The sequence below is a fragment of the Nannobrachium achirus genome (assembly GCF_963921795.1).
Source record: "Nannobrachium achirus genome assembly, chromosome: 10".
NCBI classification, from domain to species: Eukaryota; Metazoa; Chordata; class Actinopteri; order Myctophiformes; family Myctophidae; genus Nannobrachium; species Nannobrachium achirus.
Genome location: NC_137819.1, coordinates 45,764,759 through 45,790,168, shown reverse-complemented (window position 1 = coordinate 45,790,168; position 25,410 = coordinate 45,764,759). Strand labels below are relative to the sequence as shown.

At 42.0% G+C, this 25,410-nt stretch overlaps 3 protein-coding genes across 4 annotated transcripts in view; 2 read left to right on the top strand and 1 right to left on the bottom strand.

Annotated features, from left to right (window-relative positions):
* The window catches only part of smap2 (small ArfGAP2), a 38,691-nt gene extending 32,576 nt beyond the window's left edge, over positions 1-6,115 (bottom strand). For both annotated transcript variants that reach the window (XM_080734883.1, XM_080734884.1), the window contains exon 1: positions 5,649-6,115. In XM_080734883.1, coding sequence (XP_080591009.1) covers positions 5,649-5,754 — 106 coding nt within the window. In that variant the 5' untranslated portion in view covers positions 5,755-6,115. The remainder of the gene's footprint in view (positions 1-5,648) is intronic.
* LOC308292712 (splicing factor 3B subunit 6-like) lies at positions 1,926-2,324 on the top strand (the record flags this gene model as incomplete). Its single annotated transcript, XM_080735125.1, has 1 exon — positions 1,926-2,324. One exon carries the CDS (start codon positions 1,926-1,928, stop codon positions 2,301-2,303), a length of 378 nt encoding a protein of 125 aa, XP_080591251.1. The 3' UTR covers positions 2,304-2,324.
* Positions 6,116-6,589: 474 nt separating the features above from the next.
* Positions 6,590-16,999, top strand: trappc3 (trafficking protein particle complex subunit 3). Its single transcript, XM_080734882.1, has 5 exons — positions 6,590-6,743; positions 8,996-9,093; positions 11,484-11,583; positions 13,833-14,015; positions 15,048-16,999. The coding sequence occupies exons 1-5, from the start codon at positions 6,702-6,704 to the stop codon at positions 15,165-15,167; spliced, it is 543 nt and encodes a 180-aa protein (XP_080591008.1). The 5' UTR covers positions 6,590-6,701; the 3' UTR covers positions 15,168-16,999.
* The last annotated feature ends 8,411 nt before the right edge of the window (positions 17,000-25,410 follow it).

Genomic DNA, 25,410 nt, shown 5'->3' with positions numbered 1-25,410 from the left:
CTCCCTGATAATTTTAAATTTGATTTTAAAAGGTGATTTTATTTACTTATAAATCATTAAATGGGCTGGCTCCACCATATCTCTCTGCGCTTATGGAACCCAGCCAGGGCTGCTGACAAGCTATTGCTGGATGTTCCTAATACAAAATAGTCCGCCCCTCCATATCAGATCTTCAAAGCCCTACTTAAAACTACTGTTACTTTCATAACACCGGTTGTACGATAATTTGAGCGATGTTTCAAGACTAATGATTACGTCACTGCCACTGGCATATGTACGGAGGTGCCTCCGTGTGTCAGGCGACGAATGGTTAAACGCCACTCAATCTATGACAGAAGAGACAAGAGAGAAGTTTGAAGTCATCGATGGGCTGAATTTTGATTCTTGAGTACCAGTTCTTAAAGGCCTGTCCATACTGTCTCCGAGCACGAAACTTTTCTTCTGAGAATTACGACTTTCCGACATGCAGCTTTCCAAACTCTAATGCTTTTCTGAAGATGCGAGTGAGGTCATTTTGTAGTTGAACCGGACCTTTCCGACGAAAGGTTGGTGGTCGGGGGCAGTATGGACAGGCCTTTAAGTTACGGCATAAGAGCTGGTATTTAAGACAATCAAAATAGAGCCTGAGATCATGTCACTGGCTGGAGGTCAAGGAATGCAAGTGGTGGAAAAAGTACCCAAGTGTTTTACTTAAGTAAAAGTATCAATACTGCAATGTAATACTCTGTTACAAGTAGAAGTCTCGAATTTGCTTGAGTAAAAGTACAAAGGTATTGGCATGGCAAAGTACCAATAGTAAAAAGTACTCATTATGCAAAATGTCCAATTTTCAAATGTATTTATATTTTTTGAAAATAACAGATCTACAAGTAGATCAGCTATTTTCAAATGGCCAAAATGTATATACCGGTATGGCTGAAGTGGGTAATGTATGTTTTGTAATAATAGGCCTAATCTAAATCTACAAAATAACTAGTAACTAAAGTGTTCAAATAAATGTAGATGAGTAAAAGTACAATATTTTAATCCAATACGTAGTGGAGTAAAAGTAAAAGTATTGGAAATTGGAAATACTCAAGTTAAGTGCCAAATACCAAAGAATTATACTTAAATACAGTACTTATTAAGTACATCTACCGGTATATTACTTTATACCACTGAAGAATGCACACTGAAGAATGCACATCAGTCTGTCAATCTGTCTATCCGAATTTATTTGCCTGTTCACTGGACCACGTGTCTCTATATACTGTATATACTGTACCAGCCTCCTTGTCCCACTACCAGTTTATATACTTTGACATCTGGTTTCTCAATCTGTTTCACGCTAAGCCCCTCAGCCTAACTGCCTTTCCATTTGTCCACCTGACTGTCTATATGACCATTAGATGGACTGTGCAAAACATTAGGATTGCCGGTAACACTTTACTTAAAGGTCTGGTGACGGGTCTATAATGCATTATAATCGCTTTTATAATGCATTATAATGGGCTTAGTTATAAGGCTTCATAACACTCGTTATAAATGTTTATAATCGTGTATGACATTTAAAGAGGTTTATAAGTGCTGGTCATAAAGCAATGAAAGCATATACTGTAAGCTCAGTGGAATAGCACATTATAACTACCATAACGTGGTCAGTTATAAATTGTCTTTGTTATAAGTTGTTATGCATAATTATAGCCTAAACATTTATTGCGACTGTACCGGTAGGTCGCAGTTAACTATGAAAACCATCACATCTTCCATCCGTGAGTGAGTAACACCTCAATGTCTATAGCTGTTGACCTGTTGTGACATCACATCGTTGTGACATCACATTGTGACATCACATTCCATCCGATTTTGCCATAAGTAGTGATCTGAAAAGATAGCTCCTGTGTTTCCTTCTTCAGAGGCTTATTATTCATTAAAAGTACCTCACCATGGCTATGCAAGCAGCGAAACAAGCTAATATACGATTACCTCCTGAGGTAAACAGAATCCTGTACATCAGGAACCTTCCACACAAGATCACAGCCGAGGAAATGTATGATATCTTTGGGAAATATGGACCAATACGGCAAATCAGAACAGGGAACACGCCAGAATCAAGAGGAACGGCATATGTTGTCTATGAGGACATCTTTGATGCCAAGAATGCTTGTGACCACCTGTCAGGCTTCAATGTCTGCAATCGATACCTGGTGGTCCTCTACTACAATGCAAACAGAGCTTTCCAGAAAATGGACACAAAGAAGAAAGAAGAGCAGCTGAAGCTTCTGAAAGAGAAATACGGCATCAACACAGACCCACCAAAGTAGCAACCTGGAAGTCACTTCCTTTCTCCCTGCACAGCCACATGACCTCATGTACACACTCTCAGATTGCTCGATTTACTGTCAGTGATGCCTAAGTGACCCAATCTTCTTTTCAACATTTTGATGAAATGAATTTAGAGTCATACTTGGAATTAGATTTAGACCATTGTTTTTACTTCATTTTGTTCTCCCTATCACTATACTAGGCTTGCAATTCAAGATAGAATTGCAGAAGGCAAGTTAACTTTAGCCTTTCTGGATTTCATTATGGTAATTTATTTTGTTTAGATGGTCTTTCTTTGAAAACTAACTACATATGACATTTGTCTGGTGTAAAATGTCTTTTCTGTAAAATAAATGTTGCTTTTAACAAAAGACATCACATTCCCTTGTGTGCCCATATATGGAGATGATGGAGATCCCTGATCCCTGGTCATCAATATTAAGTCCATAGCTTGGAATGCCCATATGTGGACATATTGTGTGAGTCTCATGTGGTCTATAACATACGGTAAGACATCTATGATGTCAGACGTAAGTCATATCCATATTTGGGAAAATATTTTTGTCCAACTTAAACAACCAACCACAACTCGAATCACACTTGCAAATGAATTTCGTCCTGTGCAAGGTCGCTTTTCGCTCTTAAGCGTCTCACTGGTAATGTGTGTTATGGCGCATTATAAATGCATTAAGATGCATTATAAATGTGATTATATTGCATTATAGACCCGACCTTTATGTAAAGTCATTGTGACATCACTTCTTAAAAGACTCTGACATCACGTATGCCACATGAGTCAACAAAAAATGCCATGTTTACGTATTGAATGTCATCAGTATGACGTGTTCTGATGTCACAGATCTAGCTGCTGACATCTGCGTATTCTGCTTAAAGAAGAAACAAACAAAAAGCGACAGAGATATTCATATATGGGCATAAAAGGACACATACAGGCAGATACAAAGATCTCCATATATGGGCATGAAAGGGAAACAGACAGATACAGAGATTTCCATATATGGGCATAAAATGGACGCAGACAGACAGATACAAATATCTCCATATATGGGCATAAAAGGAAACAGGCAAACATTATGGTCAAAACGGGTCTTATCACAACAGGTATACTGGGGTTTGCATTAAAGGGTAGGGAATTCACAGAGATCTCCATATATGGGCATAAAATGAATGCCCGTATACGGAGCTGATGTCTGACATCAGAGTTTTCCGGAACCGGCACTGTGTCTGTAGAGATCTCCATATATGGGCATAAATGGACACAGGCAAACAGATGGTCAAAACGGGTCCTATGACAACGGGGTTTGCATTAAAGGGTGGGGCATTCATTCCCTATTTACATCGTTCCAAAGTAGGCCGGTCCCCGACTAGACATTCGGCCGCCCGACAGACACATACAGAGATCTCCATATATGGGCATAAAATGGACGCAGACAGACAGATATCTCCATATATGGGCATAAATGGACACAGGCAAACAGAGTTTGCTGGTCCCCGACTAGACGCTCGGCCGCCCTTTGGGCCCTTTGGGCGGCCGAGCTTCTAGTGCATTATAAATGTGGTTATAAAGCATTATAGACTCGACCTTAATATAAAGTCTTACCGGATTGCCTTTTGCTTTCCAGGAAATAAATGACTCAAAAAATTAAGGAGAAGGCAATGATCAGTTATTGATGTCGCCTTTTAAATCCACTTCAGTCATGAAAGGGTAGTAATAGCAACAAATTATGATCTACATTGTAAGATTTCTGAGCATTTTTTTAAATAGTTGAACACTTGAGGGAACATGAAAGTTTTCACATGACAGGCCGGGACGCCAGAGTTAAAGTGTTGACACTCTTGACACAGCGGCTTGGTAGACTGATTACTTCCCCATGCTACTTCCCCATGTGTGTGTCTCTATGTCTGTGTAATAGCTCTGTGTTTGCTTGAGTCTCTATGTGTCTGTTTGGCCATCATTTTACCATGGTGTGTTCTGTTGTAGCTGCACCTGAGCCAGATGCGCCCATCAGTTTAGCCATACTCTCCTGTTTCTAAACATGAAATGCTGTTAGTAAATGACTATGAAAATCCATTAGAACCCCACACCACTACCCACCCATCTGTCTTCCAATTAAGACCTTTGGGAGATTGATGGATGGACGCTGCCTGGAACTGGATAGGGTAATGAAGTAGAAATGTGAATTACATCAATTATAAGTTCATACATTTCATCATCAGTTATCATGTGTCTGAAATCAAAGCAGGACTTGTTGTTTTTTCTATTTGTCACATGAGAAAAATGCATTTCAGTTAGCCCATTATCCAATGATTGCACACCATGATCAACTGCTATAATCCATACATACAGTAGGCTATTGTAAGAGGTGCTGAAACACAATACATCATTATTGGAATTTGGAGCTTGTTTTCCAAGTTTAGAACTTGCAGGTAGCCTAAAGTGTAGCCTCTGTACCCAGGCATTTATTCTCCTGGAGTGCTGATGGTAGCCTACATCAGCAGCACTATAGTGGCCTATATTGGCAATGGATATGTAGAAATAAAAAGTATGGCTATACATAATCATTTGTAAGTAAGGCATTTGTGTTTCCACGATTCTGAACAACATTTGTCATTTACTAAGCTTAATCGTTGTCCTTTCACTTCTCAACCAAACAACCAAAAAACAAGCAAACAGCAGGTAAGGTTAGGTTACATAGTCCAAGGCTTCCTTCCATTGAGGCTATCGACCCACAGAATAGTGTGTATACAGTGTAGGCAAGTGCACGCTCTCTAGCATGCATACACACACTAGGCCTACACAGTTAAATCCTCAACGTTCAATGTCCACTTTGATAACTCTGAGAGTATAGAGTTAGGAGATACTATACTGTAGACTACTAGACTGGAGTCTAGAGTGATGCTTCTTGGTACCCCCCCACCCACCTGCTACTGAGGGAGTCTCATCCTGGGAACACATTGTACAGGGCGACTCAAAGTCAGTGCGGGAGGATGGTTTGGCTATTCTTTACTCTTTTTATCCCACGGAAAAAAAGAGACAATCCTCGTGGGACCTGACGTTCCTGCGGCATAGGGCATAGTACAATATAACTGGTCGGGATGGAGAATGTATGCATGCAGGCGGCAGCACTGCATTTCCCCCCAAGCCCTGAGAAAGCGGTTGAGTCATGATGCATCTTGTAGTTGTAGGGTATAGGCTACCTATAATGATATTCCTCGTGTCAGTACCACCACCAGTATTGATGTTAAAGGCTATACCCGCGTGTCAGTAGAAACACATAACTCAACAATGACAACATAACATAACGCTCATAAAACAAACCTACCTTTTGATTCACAGTCTGCGCAGAATTTATTCTCTTCCAGGGCTAGTAAAGAGTTGAGGACGGCTTGGTATCTGTCAATGTCTTTCACCGATTTGCCCGTCATCATCGCACTATTTGGTCCGCAGATATCTGGGCTATTTGTGAAATAGCCTGTTAATTCTTTATGCCAGGATGTATATTATTTCTTATATCAACACAATGAGAGCTGTTTAATGCAGAAGCGATGCGCTTCGTTCGTTCCTCTTCCTCTCTCCGGTAGAGTAAAGCGAGTTTGATTCATTCACCGCGATGGGATAATTGCCTTGAAGCGAGGCAGCATGCAGGTTATTCCAAGTAAATCATCCAACAACAGTCAGCAACAAAAATATATATGAAGCGACACGTTATTGCTGGCTTTAAAGATTCGATATTTGACGGGTTTTGAAGCGCATCTGCTGTGACCAGTGATTTATGTGTTGTTTTTCTCTCTCTCGCTGATATAGTCCTCTTCTCTCACACCTCCCTTTTACTGGCAGCGGCACTGCCGCACACACGCACGCGCGCGCGCGCACGCACGCACACACACACACACACACACACACACACACACACACACACACACACACACACACACACACACACACACACACACACACACACACACACATTTGTATTTAAAAATGTTACTTAATCACTGCCAATAATGTTGCCCTTTGTTAACATTAACATAGATTTAGAACATATTTATTAGGCTATAATTTGTCTCGTGTGTTTCCCTTTCCCCCCTCGTCACTGTTTGTAAAACACCGCCACCTGCTGGTGAATTTCAACAAGTACATTTTTGACCGTCTCCTTCCCTTCTGCGTTTCCTCTTCAGTCCGGGCGGTGGCGCTGCTGCGAGCCTGCAACCTCTCTCTCGGTAAACAGCAGCGAGAAGAACACAGTCTGACAGCTGACCGGAAAACAAGAGCAGCGTACGGCTCATCAAGCTAACTGCTGAGCCCAGAAACAAATAAATAAAGGATCGATATCGAGTGACCGCCTAGCGTGTGCAGCCTCGTAACACAATACACCATGTCCAGGCAATCCAACCGAACCACAGACAACAAGAAGATGGTGAGTGACTTGACTCCACACACACAACAACAGCCTGGCTTCATGCTAACGTAGTTAGCCACCTTAGCTCAGTGGTTCTCAAACCTTTACATTTCAAGGTCTAAACTTAACTCTGACAGTGTACGAATGGAACCAAATGGACCCGCTAGGGTCCATTCGTACACTTACAGACTTGTATGGGTCAATTTAGACCCCTCCCAAAAGGAACCTGGAATCCACTTTCAGAACCACTGCCTTGGCTTATTGAAAGCTAGCCAATTCAAATTCAATTAAGGAGCTTTATTGGCGTGAGAAAACACACGTTTACCTTGCCAAAGCAAGTGTCAAAATATAATAAAAACAGTTGAAAACAAACGGGGAACATGTATACAGTTGGAGGGGGTACAGCATTGTGTAAACAGAGCTATGTCACATTGTGTCGTTATAGCTATATATACAGGGTATAAAGCTTTTTGGAACATATAGCAGTATTCCCTTTTTCTCAATACGATTTAAATGGTATACAAACAAAAAGCCTCAGGTTTAAAATGTGTTTAAAGGTAGCAGCTCTGTGTATACTGTATGTGCAGTAGTAATAGGTCTAAATGTCACTCAATGATTTGTAGTCCTAGGACAGTGGTGGAGAAAGTACTCACATTTTTTACAAGTAAAAGTGTCAATACTGTAATGTAGAAATACTCTGTTGCAAAGTAAAAGTCCAAAATTAAAAATGTGCACTAGAGTAAAAAGTATGAAAGTGTTGGCATCATTGCAATGAGGAGATGACCTGAATGATCGTTATTATGCATTCACCATTGATTGATTGATTGATTGATTGATTGATTGATTGAAGACTTTATTAGAAGTTTGCATAGAAAAAAGTACAGTTTCGTGACGGTACAGTTCACTGGTACAAGGTCAACTAAAAGGAGATCCTAGGAAAGCACTTGGCTTATTTACACAGGAAACCATTGAAGGATCTCATATAACATTGAATGACAGACGGATATAACACAGTACTATGCAGTAGATATGGTCAGGAGAAAAAAAAATATATACAGTAGGTAATACAAAGAAGGGTCAGTGGATATAAAGGCTGGGCTAGGGTTGTTATTGCCAGTTGCGAACGGCTGCCGCCTGTAAGTGGTTTTTCAGGGCGATTTTAAAGGATGCTAGGGAACCACACTCACTGCGGCGCTGTCAAGACCGATAGCTTTTAGTTTCTCAATCAGAATAGAGTGATTTACGGTGTCAAATGCCTTCTGGAGGTCCATCATGATTCATGACCATGCCGCTATATTTGCCCAAATCCGCTTCGCGTTTGATTTGGTCAGTCAAATAGAGAAGGCATTTGTCAGTGGAATGGGATTTTCTGAATCCAGAACTCGTAAATCAGATTATTCTCATCGAGATATCTTGCAATCTGTTCGTAAACTATTTTTTTCCATGACTTTGGATATGGAACTAAGAATGGAAATGGGGCGGTAGTTGCCATGGTCTAGTTTGCTACCTTTTTTGTGCAGGGGTATTATTAGCTAGTTTTAAGTCCTGGGGGGCATGACCCTGTTCGATGGATAGGTTAATTAAGTGGGTCATTATTGGAGCAATGGAGGCGACTGAGTCTCTGAGAAATTGGGGGTTTAAGTAGCAGGGTAGAGAGTCTTTACTTAAACTTTGATTAGAACTACCGTATTTATCCAAATGAGCTTGTTGTTGTGATGCATGTAATTAAAGGTTGATATCAGTTGAAACTCAGTCTAGCAACGGTTCACCCACACCACAAGGGGGAACTGATTATGACATTTTACATGACGATTAATTCTCACCCAAATAACTGCGATTAACGATTTAATTGTGTTTTTGTCGTTGACAATTACATTTCTGTTTGGCTTGTAGGCTTTGAAGTTGCACATGGTAGATATGACACATAACCTAAATATACAAAGAAATGAAGAACATATTTGACAACTTTACACTTTAAAAAGAACATTGATAGTGGAAATAGCCGATCTACAAGCGTGTAGATCTGCTATTTCCACTATTTTCTAAATGTTTTAACATATATAAACATCTTTCAACATGTAAACGATTATGATGATTATCACAAAATAATTGCGATTATGTCAAATAATTGGGATTAGACGATGATGTAATTATTGTGACAGCCCTAGATGACAGTATTACAGTTTATTATAATATTGTTGGGTTCCTTCCTTATTTTGTCATTTTTTTTGCTAATGATTTTATCTCTTGTGTCATTGACTCTCTTGTAGAACTCTGAATTGTTCACACTGACCTATGGGGCTCTGGTCACTCAGCTCTGTAAGGACTACGAAAATGATGAGGAAGTAAACAAACAACTGGACAAGATGTGAGTTAACAAAAAAAAATCTCCCCAATTTAACCCATTTAGAACGGGTACCCATTTTGTTTGTCATTATTTTCTGGTTCAACTATTGAAAAATAGCAGATATACAAGCTCACAGCGCGGCACCGAGTGCCGCGCTGCGAGCTTGTAGATCTGCTATTTTTGAAAAATCGTGAAAATTAGAATTTTGTCCCGATTCTATAAGTGTCTTTTGAATCCTTCTAAGATTTTTTTGAAAAACCTATGTTTCTATGTCAGCAATCTGGCCAGCCATCGTCAAAGAAAAGGTCCTTTTCACTTAAATGGAGCTCAGTTAGTCTGTTCTTGAGAGACTACTATGTCAGTGGTTCTCAAACCTTTTCATGTGAAGGACCCCCAAACTGATATTTATTTGGCCACGGACCCCCATCTCAAAATATTTAGTTCCAGGGACCACCCAGAAGCAAAATATGAGTTAGACACGTTCGCTTTGAAAATACATATATTCAAAGATTTGCACACATTTTCATGACTCTTTTCAAAAATAGCAGATCTACAAGCTCGCAGCGCGGCACTCGGTGCCGCGCTGTGAGCTTGTATATCTGCTATTTTTCACTGGTTAAAGCAGTCAATAATTCTAGGCCTAAATGGGTTAAGTATTCCAATTGAGTCCTCCCCCCACACACCTTTCTGTGATCTCGACTGCTGTATCTTACTCAATCACCTGCCAGTGAGGAGTCCCCGCCGGCATGTAGAACCTTCGTCCTACTCCTTCCTCCCCAACACTCCCTGCTGAGTGGGGATGGGACGATATGATCGATTTACGATATTATCGCGATAATCCAAATCCATTATCCTCAGGTGGAACATTTGCCGATCTACAAGCTCACAATGCCTCGCAAGGCGTTGTGAGCTTGTAGATCGGCTATTTTTTGGCAAAGACATTTGATAGAGAGTGAAAAAAAAACTGTATCAAGTATGTGTATTATAAGTGCCTTTTACCAGTTATAGAGGGTTTAAGTGGTACCGGATATGCAACTCGGCAAATAAAAGGTGAATTGATCTCAGTGCATGACGGAGAATGATATCACGATAAATGAAATCTCCACGATACCATTATCGTGAGTGTTTTTTATTACGATAAACGATAATATCGCTTATCATCCCTACTGCTGACAGGTGCCCATCCCTGTAGGAGTACATACAGCCTGGGTTCACTCCCCCAAACACGGGCCAATAGTGTTCCTATAGACGCTCGACAAAGCTGGATGCCGGACTGCAGTGGATTCGAACCCCCAGTCTCTGCGGTGTTGGTGTCACCAGAGCGCCCAAACCTTATTTTGTGTCAGTTAAGGTTCACCAGAACCATCAGACTAGCCTTAAGCAATGCTGGTTTTGTGTGTTTCAGGATATTTTGCTTGATAATGATAAGTAACTAACTTCTGCTGGTTACAATGGGCTTGTGTAAGATAAAGGGACCTTGTATGTCCAAAAGCCTTTCAGGAAATGGAAAAGGGAACCTGTGTTCCAATGAATCCAATGTAGTTAGTTATTAGTCAGAAGCGCTTGATAATACATTTCATTGGTTCAATATTAAGCCGACAGACGCACTTTACCCCTTTCAAAGCTTTCTAAAGTAGCAAAAATAGCCGATCTACAAGCTCACAACGCATCGCAATTCGTTGTGACACATATTTGTACAACGAAGTACGGCATTCATTTATAAAAAAAAAAACAATGAAAAAAAAAAAGGTTCTGCCCAAGACAGAAACAAAATGTAGCTTTCCCAGAATGGCTAGGCTAAGGTCAATCAAAAAGGATTCCGAATTTGTTATCCTGCAAACGGCAATCATTGTTCTTCATATGTCCTTCATGCTCAACAGAACCTTGACAGGATTAGAAGAACTTTGCCGATGATTTATTACATTTTTTCGGTCCACCTTTGCACTGCTCTTGAGTTCACTTTTCCCCTCTAATCCAAGTCATGTTGGGAGACGGCGCTTGTCCTATATGGCCTTAGAAGGCAGTGAATGTGCAGGGTCTGCTATGCCATGTAATGGCCAGTCTGCTTGCAGGGAGTTGGGCTAAGATGAGGAGGCATCTCTTGGCTTGAACTTGCAATCTGAAGCCAACAGAGGATAGAAACTCAGCCTGACCCCTGAACCCTAATCAGAAATACCTTCTGTTTTTCGAAGACCGCAAACCCCCCCAATAAATGTCGCATTTGGGCTGTCTGCTATCTCGCTACAGAAGCCTATCGTTTTTCTTCCGTCTTTCTATGTGGTGCTTTGTCGTCCCCCCCCCCCCACCCCCTTTTCCAAGTCACCTTCCAAAATGTTAACGAGGGTAGCGACTTTATATCTCTCTTTCCTTCTTTCCTCCCTCCATTCTCTCTCTCTTTCTCTCTTTAACAGGGGTTATAACATTGGAGTGCGTCTGATTGAGGACTTTCTGGCACGCTCCACCGTCGGCAGGTGTCAGGATTTCCGAGAAACGGCCGATGTCATCGCCAAGGTAATGGGGGAGATTGTGAGCCAATCAGAGCATGACCACGGAAGTCTACCAAGATGAGGTGGGGGGGGGGGGGGGGGGGGTAAAAGAGGGACAGAGAAATGGAATATAGAAATAAAATTTTTGATATTGGAGATTTAGCTTGCATAAAATTGTCTAGTTAGGTAAAGAAGAGGTTGGTATGGTAATGCAGCTGGGAGGAAGCATTTCTGCATAACTGTGCCTGAATAAGGAAGGCAACGGATTGAGACGAGGGACTGGAATTTGAACCCTCAACTTGTGGCAGCCTGCATTTGTTTCGAGGCTCTCATTGCTACTTTCTGCTGCTTTTCATTATTCTGGAGTCATGCAGCTCTGAAACATCTCAGCTATGTCACCACAAAGTCAACTGCTGTGATTTGTGTATGTGTGCTATTGGATTTAGGGATGGGACGATACGCGATATTATCGTTTATCGTGATAAAAAACATTCTCGATAATCGTATCGTGGAGATTTAATTTATCGTGATATCGTCTTCCTTCATGCATTGGGATCAATTCACCTTTTATTTAACAGATGTCCTCAAAAGGACATCTTATGTTGCGGACATGTCATTTTTTGGGGCGTTTTCATCGTTCCAAGGAACTACTTTATAAGGTTAAAGGACCTACACCATGAATTTTCACTTTTTCTATTTTAAAACCTTTTTTTGGGGTCCCACTGGCACCTTCTATCCTCACAAAGTCCTATTTCTGTACATTGTGTCTTTCTCTGGTTTTGGGAAGACAGAGATGAAAAGCTTTCCACGGGTTCTCAGAACAGTGCTGTTCTGAGAGTTGACGCATGTGACGTCACAAGCGTTTCCCGTTTTTTTTTTCAGAGTCAAAAAAAAAATTTTAAAAAAAAATTTTTTTTTTCAAAAATTTCTTTTTTCAAAATATTTTTTTTTTCAAAAACTGTCAAAAAGTCAAAAAAATAAATTCATTTTTTTTTTCAAAACTTTTTTCAAAATTTTTTTTCAAAAAACTTTTTTTTTCAAAAACTTTTTTTTCAAAAAACTTTTTTTTTCAAAAACTTAAAAAAAAAAAAAAAAACGTTTTCTTTTTCAAAACACTTCAAAACCCCACTAGATGCGCCCCTGAGCAAACAGAGGCCCTTTTGGTATTGCAGCTGGAGAGCCTCATTATAGTAGAGCTAGAACAAACAAAAAGAATGGTCAGAGTGTTTGTTGAGGGTTAAAACCTGTCTAAGACTCAATTTTGAGCATATATTTATACAAAAAATATAGTTTTAAAAGCATGGTGTAGGCCCTTTAAAAGTTTAGGTTAAGGGTAAAAGTTAGAATCAGGATCAGGTTACTTTCAAGGTAAGGGTTAAGGTTAGCCATACATTGGTGGGTGTTAAGCTGAATAGCTGATTATTGTCACAAGTATAGTACACGTGTGTGAGTGTAAGAATGAGAGATGCAAAGAGCCTGAGGTTGGAACCACATTCCTCACTGCTTGTTGTCTTACTTTAGTTCCTTGATAGCCAGGGTCTGAGATTCACTTACACTGAGGCTGAAAGGCAATCTCTTTGCCCAGAAACGTGACGCACGCTGAAAGACACCCATTCTCTGCCACTCTGGCTGTTTTCCACTCTTTTTCTGTGCTGTACCACCTGTACAGGTACCACACAGGACTTCTGCTTTCGCAATTACCTATAATTAATTATGTGCCAGTTTCATTTCTAATCAAAACGCTGAACTAGCCTAATATAACTAGTTGGTCATCTTGGCTTCTGAATTGACTGAACTTCCTCCTGAGGGATTAAACAAAGTATTCTTTTGTATTTTCTCATCTCAAATTCAGTCCATTCTTTCTTAAAGAGGTGGTGCCATAGTTTTGTACGTTTTCTGTTTTGTATATGTGTCTATGGAGTTAACATTACTCTATTAGATCCCCAGGTGTGGTTATAATACGCAAATTTGCCTTTCCCATGTATTTTTGGTTTCTTCATGAAAGCTGAACGCCTCTGAGTCAAAAGGCCCGATCGAAAAACACTGATTTAATGACATCATATAATCAGCCCCTCACATTTTTACACCCTTACACACTGTGGGTGTGGCTAACTTCAGCTGGGTCACCACCCACCTGACAACCAGGCACGAACTGCCTGGTGGGTGTGGTCACATAGAAACATAATTTAACAATTTCTGTAGACTTTTTTTTGGAAAAAATCTTACTCCTACTATAATTGGTCTTTCTAATCCATCTTTGTCTCTGCTTGACAGGTGGCATTTAAGATGTACCTGGGCATCACCCCCAGTGTGACCAACTGGAGCCCCGCGGGAGACGAGTTCTCCCTCATCCTGGAGAACAACCCCCTGGTGGACTTTGTGGAGCTGCCAGACAACCACAGCATGCTGGTCTACTCCAACCTGCTCTGTGGGGTCCTCAGAGGAGCCCTGGAGATGGTAAGACAAGCGGGAATTATCTTTTAGACAGGTATATTTTGAGAACGAGAGCAATGTTTAATTAGTGTATCTAGTCGTACCTGCTCATGTCATGTCATGCTTCCAGTGGCCGCACATCTTGTCGACATCTGTTCTTCCGGATGAATTCCAAAATGCTATCCAAAATTTTAATTTTTCATGAAATTAAAAACAAATCAAAACAAAAAATGGAGTTAGGAGGTATTCTCTATCATTGATAAGAACAGCTCAAAAGCTCACAATGACCTCAAAGCTCACAATGAGGTTGGAGGTCAAAAGGGGGTGGAGCCTGGAGTTATCAAAACCAGCTAACTCCACCCCTCATTTGGTGGAGTTAGCTCAAGGCCTCAGAACGGCTTGTACACATTGAAGCCGTCAACCATAGTGGCCAAAGCTGGAACTGCAGGTGTGAGAAAAATACATGCACAAGCAAAGAGCGCTCCACCGGGATCCTCCATGGGGTTCAATGGACGTCGTCCGACGTTCGTGACGTAATTACGTCTCGACTTAACAAACTTTGGCACATCCAGAGATACCAACTTCCCCCACAATGCACCTGGATTCAGCTTATTCTGGGTGCTTCAAAACGCCACTGAGCACTTGCATTGAAATGAATAGCTGGGGGCGGGGTTATCCGTGCTCCATCTAATCTGATATATGAAAAAGAGAAAAAGAAAAACATTTTGAGTTGGTTTCTGGCAGACAGCGATGATATGCAAATGCACTTGGCTTTCATACTGTAATTCATACATTATTGTTGAGCATTATGTATGCTCCAATGTCTCTGCAACATCCTCCCCTAGACAAATTCCTATAATGATAACCTTATTTAGGAAATTGATGAAGACAAATACAATCTAATAATGCCCAATTCAACAAAGGTCAGCCATAAGACTTAAAGATTAGAAAAAGGAACCGTGAGGTATTGCAGTCTGAATAAAACGGGTGAACATGAAACTAAAAGGGCATAAAAATGATTCATACAAAAGGCTTTCCTGCCCGATTGCGGTTCAGGTCCAGATGGCGGTGGACGTGAGGTTTGCTCAGGACACTCTGCGAGGGGACAACGTTACGGAAATCCGCATGAAATTCATCAAGAGAATCGAGGAGAACTTGCCTGCTGGAGACGAGTGACGAACGGGGAGTAGAAACTACCCGTCCTCATTCTCCCCTCTTTCTCTGTCTTGTTCTTATTGGAGAGAAAGAGAGAGAGAGAGAGATGGAAGGAATACCTTCACATACAGACTATTATTGAAAGGAGGGAATCTCAACAAGTTGGGCGGTGCATCTCCAAAGGTCCAAAGAATATTTCCATCTCCCCCTCTAACAACGTTGATAGAGATGATTTGTTTGCTCTTGAGCTTAACTGTGAATTCCAAGCCACTCCTTTGACATCAGATACAAAAATAGTCCGTCTTCAATAAGGAATATGCCTAATTTCACTTATGTTTAAACAATGTTTTTGCAACCGACTACACAAGTCTAAGTCTAATATTAAGGGAACACTCAGAAAACAGCCCAAACATAGCCCTTTTTAAAGGGCAAGCATCTTCAGAAAAATAAGATTGTGATATGAAAGTCAATTGGAAATATTTAATGTTATTCAAATAACTGAATCTTATAGTACATGCCACAAAGTAGTTGGCTAATAGTTAGTCTTTTAAATGACTAGCCTATTAAAGGGCAGCACTATTTAATAGACTAATCTAAACACATCCCTACTGCTCAATTCCTCGCATCTACTTTTGTTAATCTTGTTTTCGCTAAGATTATTTCTTTGAGACAGATTCAGGGGGATAGAACGACTGTTTACACACTGTACATGCAGTATATGCATGGTCTCCTCCATTCCCTGCTGGGTGGAAATGATTCTTTGGCAATGGTCATTTAGCCCGCTTTGGCCCTCGTTTTCCAATGGGGATAAGGGTAGAGGTCGAGTGGGTTTATGCTAAATGGTAGCAGTTTATTGTTCAGGGAAGAGAAACCAATGTACACATCGTCACTGTTGGGTGGAAACCTAGATATGTTCATGTATGGGTGTGATATGTTCATGTATGGTATGTATGGGTCTTCAACAGGGGGTTAAAGACCCATACAGACTAGGGGGTTTCTGTAGGGGGTCCTCAGAGGGGTCCTCAGAGTTACTACAGGTGGTCCTCCAAATCTTTGTGTGATGGAAGCTTTTTTTCTCCTTTTCTATATTAACCACTTGAACCCTAGCGTCCATATTCTGAGAACCTTAGCTAAAAATAGCAGATCTACAAGCTCACAACGCTTCGAGGCGTTGTGAGCTTGTAGATCGGCTATTTTTGGCAAAGAGGTTTGGTGTAGAGGGGCAAAAGAGCAGACTTAAGGACAGAGTGAAAGCTCAAGTTTATTAAGTATTGACGCCGACGGTTCAAGTGGTTAAATATCTGAAAACACAAATTGACATGAATCCAAAATATACTGATGATTGTGCTGTCAAACGAAACTATATGAAATCTATGAACAGGTTGTGGGGGTCCCTGCTTTAACTGTCTCTCAACTAAGGGGTCCTTGACCTGAAAACTTTGAAGACCCCTGCACTAGTATAACAAAGTTACGGTAATTGACAAAAACACAATAAAAAGTTGAAATATGGACAGAGATGAGATTTCCACCCAACAGCAACGACATACAGTATACTGTATCTGTAATCATCCCACATGGGAATCTGTGGTATCAATGCTAGAGAGTTCTGAATGCATTTTGTGGGTGAGCTGAAGCACATTTAACCCTGTGGGCCGAGCTGGCAGGACTCGGGGCAAACCAGATGAAGTCAAACGAAGCTATCGATTTCCAATCCTCCGTCTTGTATAGTAACTTATCATCGATATTTGGTCATTTGAAGAGAGGGGTCTGTTTGTCACGTTTCTTTTTCTCTTTTCTTTTTTTTAATGTAAAATGGTATGTTCAATACAACTGCCATTGGTATGGCGTGCTAATTTATGTTGTAACATAATGTCATTTAATAAAACGAGCATACTCAATGTTAAACTAAGGTTTCTCCAGTGTGCTTGTTGTGAGGGCGATGGTGGGAGAGTTGACACTTCATTACATGCGTGCAAAGAGACCCGGTCCAGCATAAGTAGTCAAACAGACCTTGCACACACACATGCACGCACACACACAACCACACACACTCTGTTCGCTTACCACCTTGTCAATTCCAGCCCAGTGTACTGTGGGAGGGTTGTTCCTTCAGAGTACCACGGCAGCAGCCCTGCAAAGTCAAACAACAATAACAGAGACCTAATGCCGCGCATGTGTTTGTTCAGTGTACATGGAAGCAATCAGCCTGCCTGCGTGCGCGCCTGTGTATGTGTGTGTGTGTGTGTGTGTGTGTGTGTGCGCTGAGAAGCATGGGCAGCTCGACATAAAAATAAAGCAGCAACCTATTACCAGAGCGTGGTTCTGGCCACAACACCTGCAAATAGCTTGACGTCATCCAGAAGTCACGAACACAACTTCTCATTTAGGCCCACTACTCACCTCGTCAATCACAGCACACAGAGCCAGCCATTCAGTCACACGTGCACGCACGCACACACACACACACACACAACTTAAACTTCTACACACACACACAGCATCCCTCGGTCCTACTTAAACAGTGATTGACAGTTTTCTTTAGATACCTTGAGAACATTTTAAAATGTTTCTCCTATTCTCTTTCTGCGTTTTAGTTGTGCGTTTCCACTGAGCAACCTTGCAATAATACCCGCATCAAATTCATAGCTCTCCTGAAAGCACTTACAAGATGACATTGTCAGATTAAGATTTCCTTTTGGAGAGATCTGCAAGCTATTAGCTGCCCGAGACCTTGAGTTTAAACACATCCTATTTTATAACAGCTGTTACGTGAGCACCTTTATGGCTCTGCACTTTCATAATTCAAATAAATGTACCTTGACTGATTTCTCTCTTTTGTTTTAAATGCCCACCAGAGGTCACTGTGAACATACATTCTCCAGCTGCAAGTCTTTTTGATGAGGGCTTAATATGAGGCTTGAATGTTCTGTGTACAGCATGTGCCATGTTAGGCAAAAGTATATTATGGTGGTAAAGAATTAAATACATTATTTCTAAAATGGATATTTAGGATAGTTGCCAGAAAACCTTAATAAAAATGTCCAGTTTTAGATTGTCAGTATAGTATGACCCTGTATGTCAGTCGAAACATGCAATGAACCTTACAGTATATCAGCACCATAGTTGGTGCCAATATGTGACTATAACCATGATTTGTATTTTCTGGTTGGCTGGAATCACACATCGGACGGGATAAACACCATGATAAGTTCACGCGGAGCAAGCTCTGTCAGCATGAAATAAGCCCTCGGGCCCATACAGAGACCTCTTGCCACATTACGTCCACATATCTAGATACATTCTGTTGGTCTGTGATGTGGATATTGGACGGTGAGTGAAAAGGGAAATGGTTTTGTACAGATGCCCAATGTAAATCACTTGGCTGAATTAGAGCGCTGTATCTGGGGGATGGACAGCTGGGATTGTGTACTAGTGCGAAAATCTGTATCATTCTGCCATATGCTTTCAGGAATTTAGCCCGAGACGCACACATTTCTGACCCCCTTCAGAACCAGACTAATGGTGAATGTATTACCACCACTATACCCTCTTCTGGGTATTTGCACTCACAGTGAGGACCTTGTCCAAATACTCGCATAGGTCATTTTCTGTTTCCTATCCCTCATTCCAATACATCTGTTCACTTTTAAATTGTGATTGTTTCCACAGTTTTACCTGATGAATACGATTGTATGGAGAATAAATTGAATGACTGTTCAGTTATGACTTAACTCCTTGTATAATGGCCCTGCACTGGGGCCTGTGTGTGTGTACCTATGAATCCTGTTCCCTGTGCTGCTAGGCTGTTGTTGCAGGAGGAGGTTACGGGGAGCGTTGCAGAAAGAAGAGATTGTTTTTCAGGCACTTAACCACCCTCCCTACTTCGTAAAGGAATACTTGGTTGACTCTGGGGTCAGCTCTGTACGTGGTCTGATCATCTTTTCCCTCCACCAACTCTGGCCAATCTGCAAGCTCGCAATTGCGTCATGTTTGCGACGCATTGTGAACTTTTAGATCTGCGATTTTCACCGAATCTCCCCACCCTGAATAGGGATGCTAGGGTTCAAGTGGTTAAGCCTCGAGCAAAAGGCTTTTGGAAGCTATTTTTGTCTATTGTCCCATACATACAGTACACCTACACACAGTACTTTAGACCAGTGGTTTTCAATATGGGGTCCAGGTACTCTCGGGGTTCCTTGAGGGGGTTCTAAATTGACCTTTACAAGTGTGTAACTCTGACAATATACAAATGGAACCAAATGGACCCGTTAGTATATTGTATTTAGGGAGGTCCTTTACATTTTTAAAGTTTGAGAACCACTGCTTTAGACACGTGGGTGAAAAGGAGGTTCCCCATCACTCGCTTTTTTTGTAAACACAATTTGCTAAATTGACCGTCTTTTTTTTTGTGGCTCCCCACATTTTTCAGGAAACTTTATTAAGACGGCACTGGGCAAACAAGTAGCAAATGTTGCAGGCCAGAGACGATGTGCAGCGAGCTGCTTTAAGCGGCCTAAATGCTTCCATGTGCGCCTTTATGGGAAACAAATGGAGAATGGCACGCTGTGACAGTAAAGCCTAGCGTAGATCCCCGTACTGACCTGCATTTATTGAATACTGCATCCCCTTCATCTACTGCCATTCCATCCATTTATCTACCCGTCCATTCATCCATCTACCCATCCATCCACCCCTTAGTTTCCCCCCTTTTTGTCCCCCTTTCATGCTCTCCTCCATCCTGATTGCTTTCATTCCTCTCCCTTTCTCACCCTTGAATCTCTTTCATGTTTTGCCGATGAATGGGACGCAAGCCAGGGGAGTCTCTTGAGTCAGAGGGAATACCCCCCCCCCCCCAAGTCTTATGGCCACGTTCTGGGGAGATGTTGGGGAGGAAGAAGGGCATCCAGGTTGTAAGGGAAGACACGGTTTGTTTTCCAGAGGTCATTCTAAGGCGTGTGTTTTACATTTGGGCCGGGGGAAGAGGGAGATGACAGGTGTACGGATAGCACTCATTCACTTTCAAGGAGGAAGAGAGTGCAGCGAGTCAGCACTCTTTCACTTTCAGGCAGTGAGCGAGTGCAGCAAGTCAGCAAAGAGCTTGTTTCCTCAAGGATTCCCAGCTTGATATGGCCGTGATTATTAAAGGGGTAACAACAGTAGTCTGTTCTGCTGATGAGTTTGTTGTTTGCAATTGAGAGAAAAAAGTTTCTAAAGTGCATGCGAGACCTCTTGTAGGTGTATGTGGGAAAGCTAAGACAGTGGATAAAATACAAAATGTACTCTATTTAACTGAAGAATGTGTGAGTTCTCTTTTTTTTGCACTCGATTTGAGAGAAAGTGAGCATTTGCTTTCAAATTCATGAGAACAGGCACCTCACAGCAAATTCATTTGGATGTGGTTTTGCGATGTAATTGTAAGCATCCAGGCACAGTGTGTACCCACAGAAATCCGCGCTCCATCTGCAAACCATTTACAATATGAATCATCACCCACTTCCAGGCAAACTGTTGAGCACTTCCTTTAAGCCTAATAACTCATGGCTTACCCTTACCGTTTTGAACACACAATTCATCAGTCTGAAAGTGAGTCTTTTCAGAATGGCATTAGTTATGTTCGAGTCATCAGAAGCGATGTCTAGAAATGGTAAAATGAGCTAACAGAAAACCGTGTGTGGTGGGTGGTGGTGGGGGGGGGGGGGGGGGGTTATGTCTCAGACCTCAAAAATCCCCAGAAATGGTCCAAGTGTGTGCAGGAAGGTAGGACAGCTTGACACAAAAAGAAAACAAAACAGAGATGGGTTCTGGTTCAGTGAAACTATACAGTGAAGTACTGTGTGAGATATTCTGGATCGCCAGTGTCACAAGGGATTCCCGTTTGAACTCGGAAGAGCAGATATTTACAATGGGAAGACATGTCAGGTTGAAGTCATTCCAGAGAGGGGTCTCTTTTCTGAAGACTTCCATCCATCCGTTCTTCTAGACCTGGGCCAAGCGGTCTGATGCCTTGTTTTCCTCTTTCTCCCAGGCCTTTTTGGACGTGAGCTGCTTAAGCTGCCCGCCTTCTGCTTCCAATTTCCCGCTGCTCTTTTGTTCTTCCTCTCTCGACAGGATTTGATGAAGAGTTGTTTCTTCCATGCAGGCATTCTCTGTGATACCAGGTTCTTTATGATATTCATTCTCCCTCTTTATCTTTCACTCACCCACCCCAATATTCTCAACTATTTTGGGGCATTCTTCTTATCTGTCTGTCTCTCTCTACACCTTATTTTTTTCCCCTCTCTCACTTTCCTGACCCCTCGGTGGCTTTAGGTGGAGTTTATGTAACTGAGGCAGAACTTTCCAGCTTGGAACAGATCACTCGAAGATGGAGTGAAGGGAACGAGTAGTAGAGAAAGGGAGAGAGAGAGCGAGAGAAAAAAAAAGTGTCATGTTTAATTTTACACCCGTAGGCCCTGAGGGCGAATGGCACCTCACCTAAAGCTTCATTATTCCATGGCCTCTCAGTCCAAACACACATATGTAAGCATATATTTATATCAATCTCCCAAGCAGTAACGAATATGCTAATTTCTATTGAAAAGCAGGAATGTGAGTCCTGGTTTGCCCTGGATTAAAATCAAACCAGGCTTTCCCCACTCGGAGCAGAGTGCAAAGCTGCTTGCAGGCTGCACACCAGCTGCCCTGGATGGGACGTCGTCATGTGCACGTGTGTGTGTGTGTGTGTGTGTGTGTGAGTGAGAATGTACTGTATATGATTATGCGTGTGTGCATCTGCATGTAAGAAACACTTCAGCAATGGAGCGAGTAAGCACACGCCACCACATCAACACAAAACACGCGGGATGAATCATGTCTTGCATGCAGGTTATCAATCAATCCATCTAACTTTGGAGCAAGATATTTAGGCTAATAGTCTTGTAAATCCAGGCAGCAGCTCTTGACTTAAGCTCTGAGACTTTAACAAGTCCCCCCCACCCCCCCTCCACTTGCTTCCAGCATTTGCAAGTCTAGCAGCCGTCAGCATGATGGGAAGGGGGTCTGGATGTCCTATTATGTAGCCTAGACATTACAGGTCTATGAGTATGACTTTCCATATTAAACACCTCAAGCTGTCACAATGGAAAATGAGACGGAGACTGACTGGAATCTAAAATGTAGGCCGGGAGTTCCACCAACCTCCCCCCCAAAGTGGTGGGGACACATGGCCGTGCATTAAGACAGATTTAAACCCAGTTGCGTGGTGGTGTCACTTGTGAAAAAGAACTGACCTCCAAGCTAGGGATGGGACGATATGAATATGTCATATCACGATTATTGTGACAAAATAAATTGTGATTGACAATATTATCGCGATAATCAAAATCCATTATCCTGGGGTGGAACATTTGCCAAAAAATAGCAGATCTACAAGCTCACAACGTGTCGCAAGCGTTGTGAGCTTGTAGATCGGGCTATTTTTTGGCAAAGACATTTGATAGAGAGTGAAAAAAAGAACGTATATTACCTTTTACCAAATATAGAGGGTTTAAGTGGTACCAGATATGCAGCTCGGCAAATAAAAGCTGAATTGATCCCAGTGCATGACGGAGGACGATTTCACGATAAATTAAATCTCCACGACACGATTATCGTGAGTGTTTTTTATCACGATAGACGATAACATCGCGTATCGTCCCATCCCTACTCCAAGCTAAAAATGGGTCACATCAAATCTTCTTGGCGAGTGTCACTGTCACGCAATTGGGATATATACAGTACAGTAAATTGAGCTTCACTGAAGGCATGGTCCGCTCTGGTCTGTGTCTGTTCAGCCGCTTCATCTTTGAGATGCCGTATAAGGGAGGTCACTTGTTGCGAGTATGTGACCACAGGTGTTCTTTTTTTTCCATCAGGTACGGTAATATGCCGTTAATGTATGTAATATGGCGGGTCCAAATCCAACTGCCTTTCAGAGTCTTTGTGTCGTTGCCAGTGGACCTCTTGTTCACCTGCTGGGCAGAGATTCAAAGGCCTGCGAGTGTTGAGAGCTTTATGTTACGCTCCATATTTATCAGGCGGTCCCATGTGCACCCGGCGTGTCTCCTCCACCGATCCACGGTGCGAGGCCCGGCTCTAATTGAGATTAGTGAAACAGTTCATTCTGCATTTGGCGACGAAAGTTGGAAAACCTCACACGTTTAGCACAGGAGGAGGGAAATTTCATACTATTATCGTTTTATTGCCAGACCTTTAAATGCTCTGCTTACAGGTGTTTGAAGTTGTAAAATGGCTGATCTTAGGCAACACAGCGTTATAGTAGCCAAGAAATAATACTAGTGTGTGTATTAAATATTAGCATAAGAGCGGCACTAGCTTTTTAGCACCCCATTAGCACAAGAGGGGATTTTTTTTAATTTCAGATCGCCCACGACCACACTCCACCCTGAGAGTGAAAAAACTGCTTGTGTGTGCATAATATACATGCATGGATGGATTCAAGATGTGTGCATGACATGTGCATATATGCATGTTTATGCGTAGGTGCGTGCACGTTTAGGTGAACGTGAGCATGCATGCACTGCCCATCATACAATCTCATGGTAAATGCACTATGTGCCTTTGGGATGCAGTGTGTGTGCATGTGTTATCAGTTTGTAGCGTGCAGGTCCCGTGCTTGTGCAGCCGAGTCTACAATACATATCGCCTCCATTCAGGCTTGTCAACTCTCCTGGATTTCCCAGGAGTCTCCTGGATTTTGAACCCCTCTCCTGGGAGTCTCCTGGATTGGCAAATCTCCTGGATTTCTCCTGGATTTTGTATCAAACTCCCAAAATTCACCAGAACACAGGAAATGACATCTACTATGTTAAAAAACATTCTGGGGGAGGACCCCCAGACCCCCCGCTTTAGGGGTGGGGGCAATGCAAGCAATAAAGATAATACAGATATTCACTTAATTAATGACTTAAATATGAGAAATCACTATTAAAGATGTCCTTTTGCTTCAGTCATAAAATCTGTACGCCAACATTTGGCATTTTAAGGCTGAAATTACCTTACTAGCAAGTACCCATGCTAGTAAAGCAAGCCTGATAAAAGTATCAAACATGCACAAAATTCCCCAGAACACAGGAGATTAAATCTACTATGTTAAAAAATGTTCTGGGGGAGGACCTGCTTTAGGGGTGGGGGCAATGCATGCAAGATCATATATTCACTTAAGTAATGACTTACAGACGAGACGTCATTATTAAATATGTCTTACTTTGCTTCTGTCATCAGATCTGTGCACCTACATTTGGCATATTAGGCTGAAATTGTACACATGCCATTGCTAGTAAAGTAATCCTGATAAATGTATCAAACATGCACAAAATTCAACAGAACACAGGAAAATATATCTATTAATACGTTTGGGGAGAGGACCCCCCCACCCCCAGACCCCGGTTGGGGAGTTCCACGCACGCCCCAAAAAATAAATCTCCTGGATTCTGACAGTCCAATGTTGACAACCCTGCCTCCATTCCCTTGCTCTGTCATTCAGTGGTGCGCTATGAAGCTAGCATTGTGCCAAAGCATTGTGTATGTACTATGCACAGTAAAATGCATCCTTTTGTGACTCTTGACACGACGGTGTACAAATGTAACATGGGTCCATTCGGTTGCATTTGCACGCTCTCAGAGTAAAAAATGACACTCAGACGTTTATTGTGTGCGTATGTGACTGCGGCTCATATGTGCCTCCACCGCCCCAATCCAAAGTAGAGGTGATGAAAGCACTCTCCATGGGCCTCATAAGGCATGGACCTTTTTCCAATTAGCCCGCCTGGTTGAGCCCACTGGTCCTCAGATCCAAATCTGACCCAGACATAACACCCACCCTGTCCTGTTCTAGAGAGAGAGAGAGAGAAAGTAATTGATGCTATGAGCGAGGGAGAGAGCGATCAGTCCAAACCTGTGTGGGATATTTTTGGATGGCATCTGGTCCTCTCGTGCTGCAGGTCGCCTCGCCTGGCCCTCCGACTGTCGTCACTCACACAAATGCGTCTCGGGCGTTATTAGCCGGCGAAGAGGACAATCATATGGTTCCAGTAAGGATTAATAAGGCAGACAGATTCTGCTCCCTGCGGCTGTGTTACAACCACATGACAGGGCAGACATGCGCGCGCGTGCACACATACACGCATACACACATGGATGCATTTACAGCCACACACATATATCAAATCTCTTGTCTTTTCGATTCCTTTCCAGGTCCGTCCTGCCAGAAGTGTGTCTTTTGTCA

Bases quoted from the DNA above. Each gene is read 5' to 3' on its own strand.
- trappc3 (XM_080734882.1), top strand. From the start codon at position 6,702: ATGTCCAGGCAATCCAACCGAACCACAGACAACAAGAAGATG. The intron at 9,094-11,483 runs GTGAGTTAACAA...TCTCTTTAACAG, and splicing joins AACAAACAACTGGACAAGAT to GGGTTATAACATTGGAGTGC. The intron at 11,584-13,832 runs GTAATGGGGGAG...TCTGCTTGACAG, and splicing joins CGGCCGATGTCATCGCCAAG to GTGGCATTTAAGATGTACCT.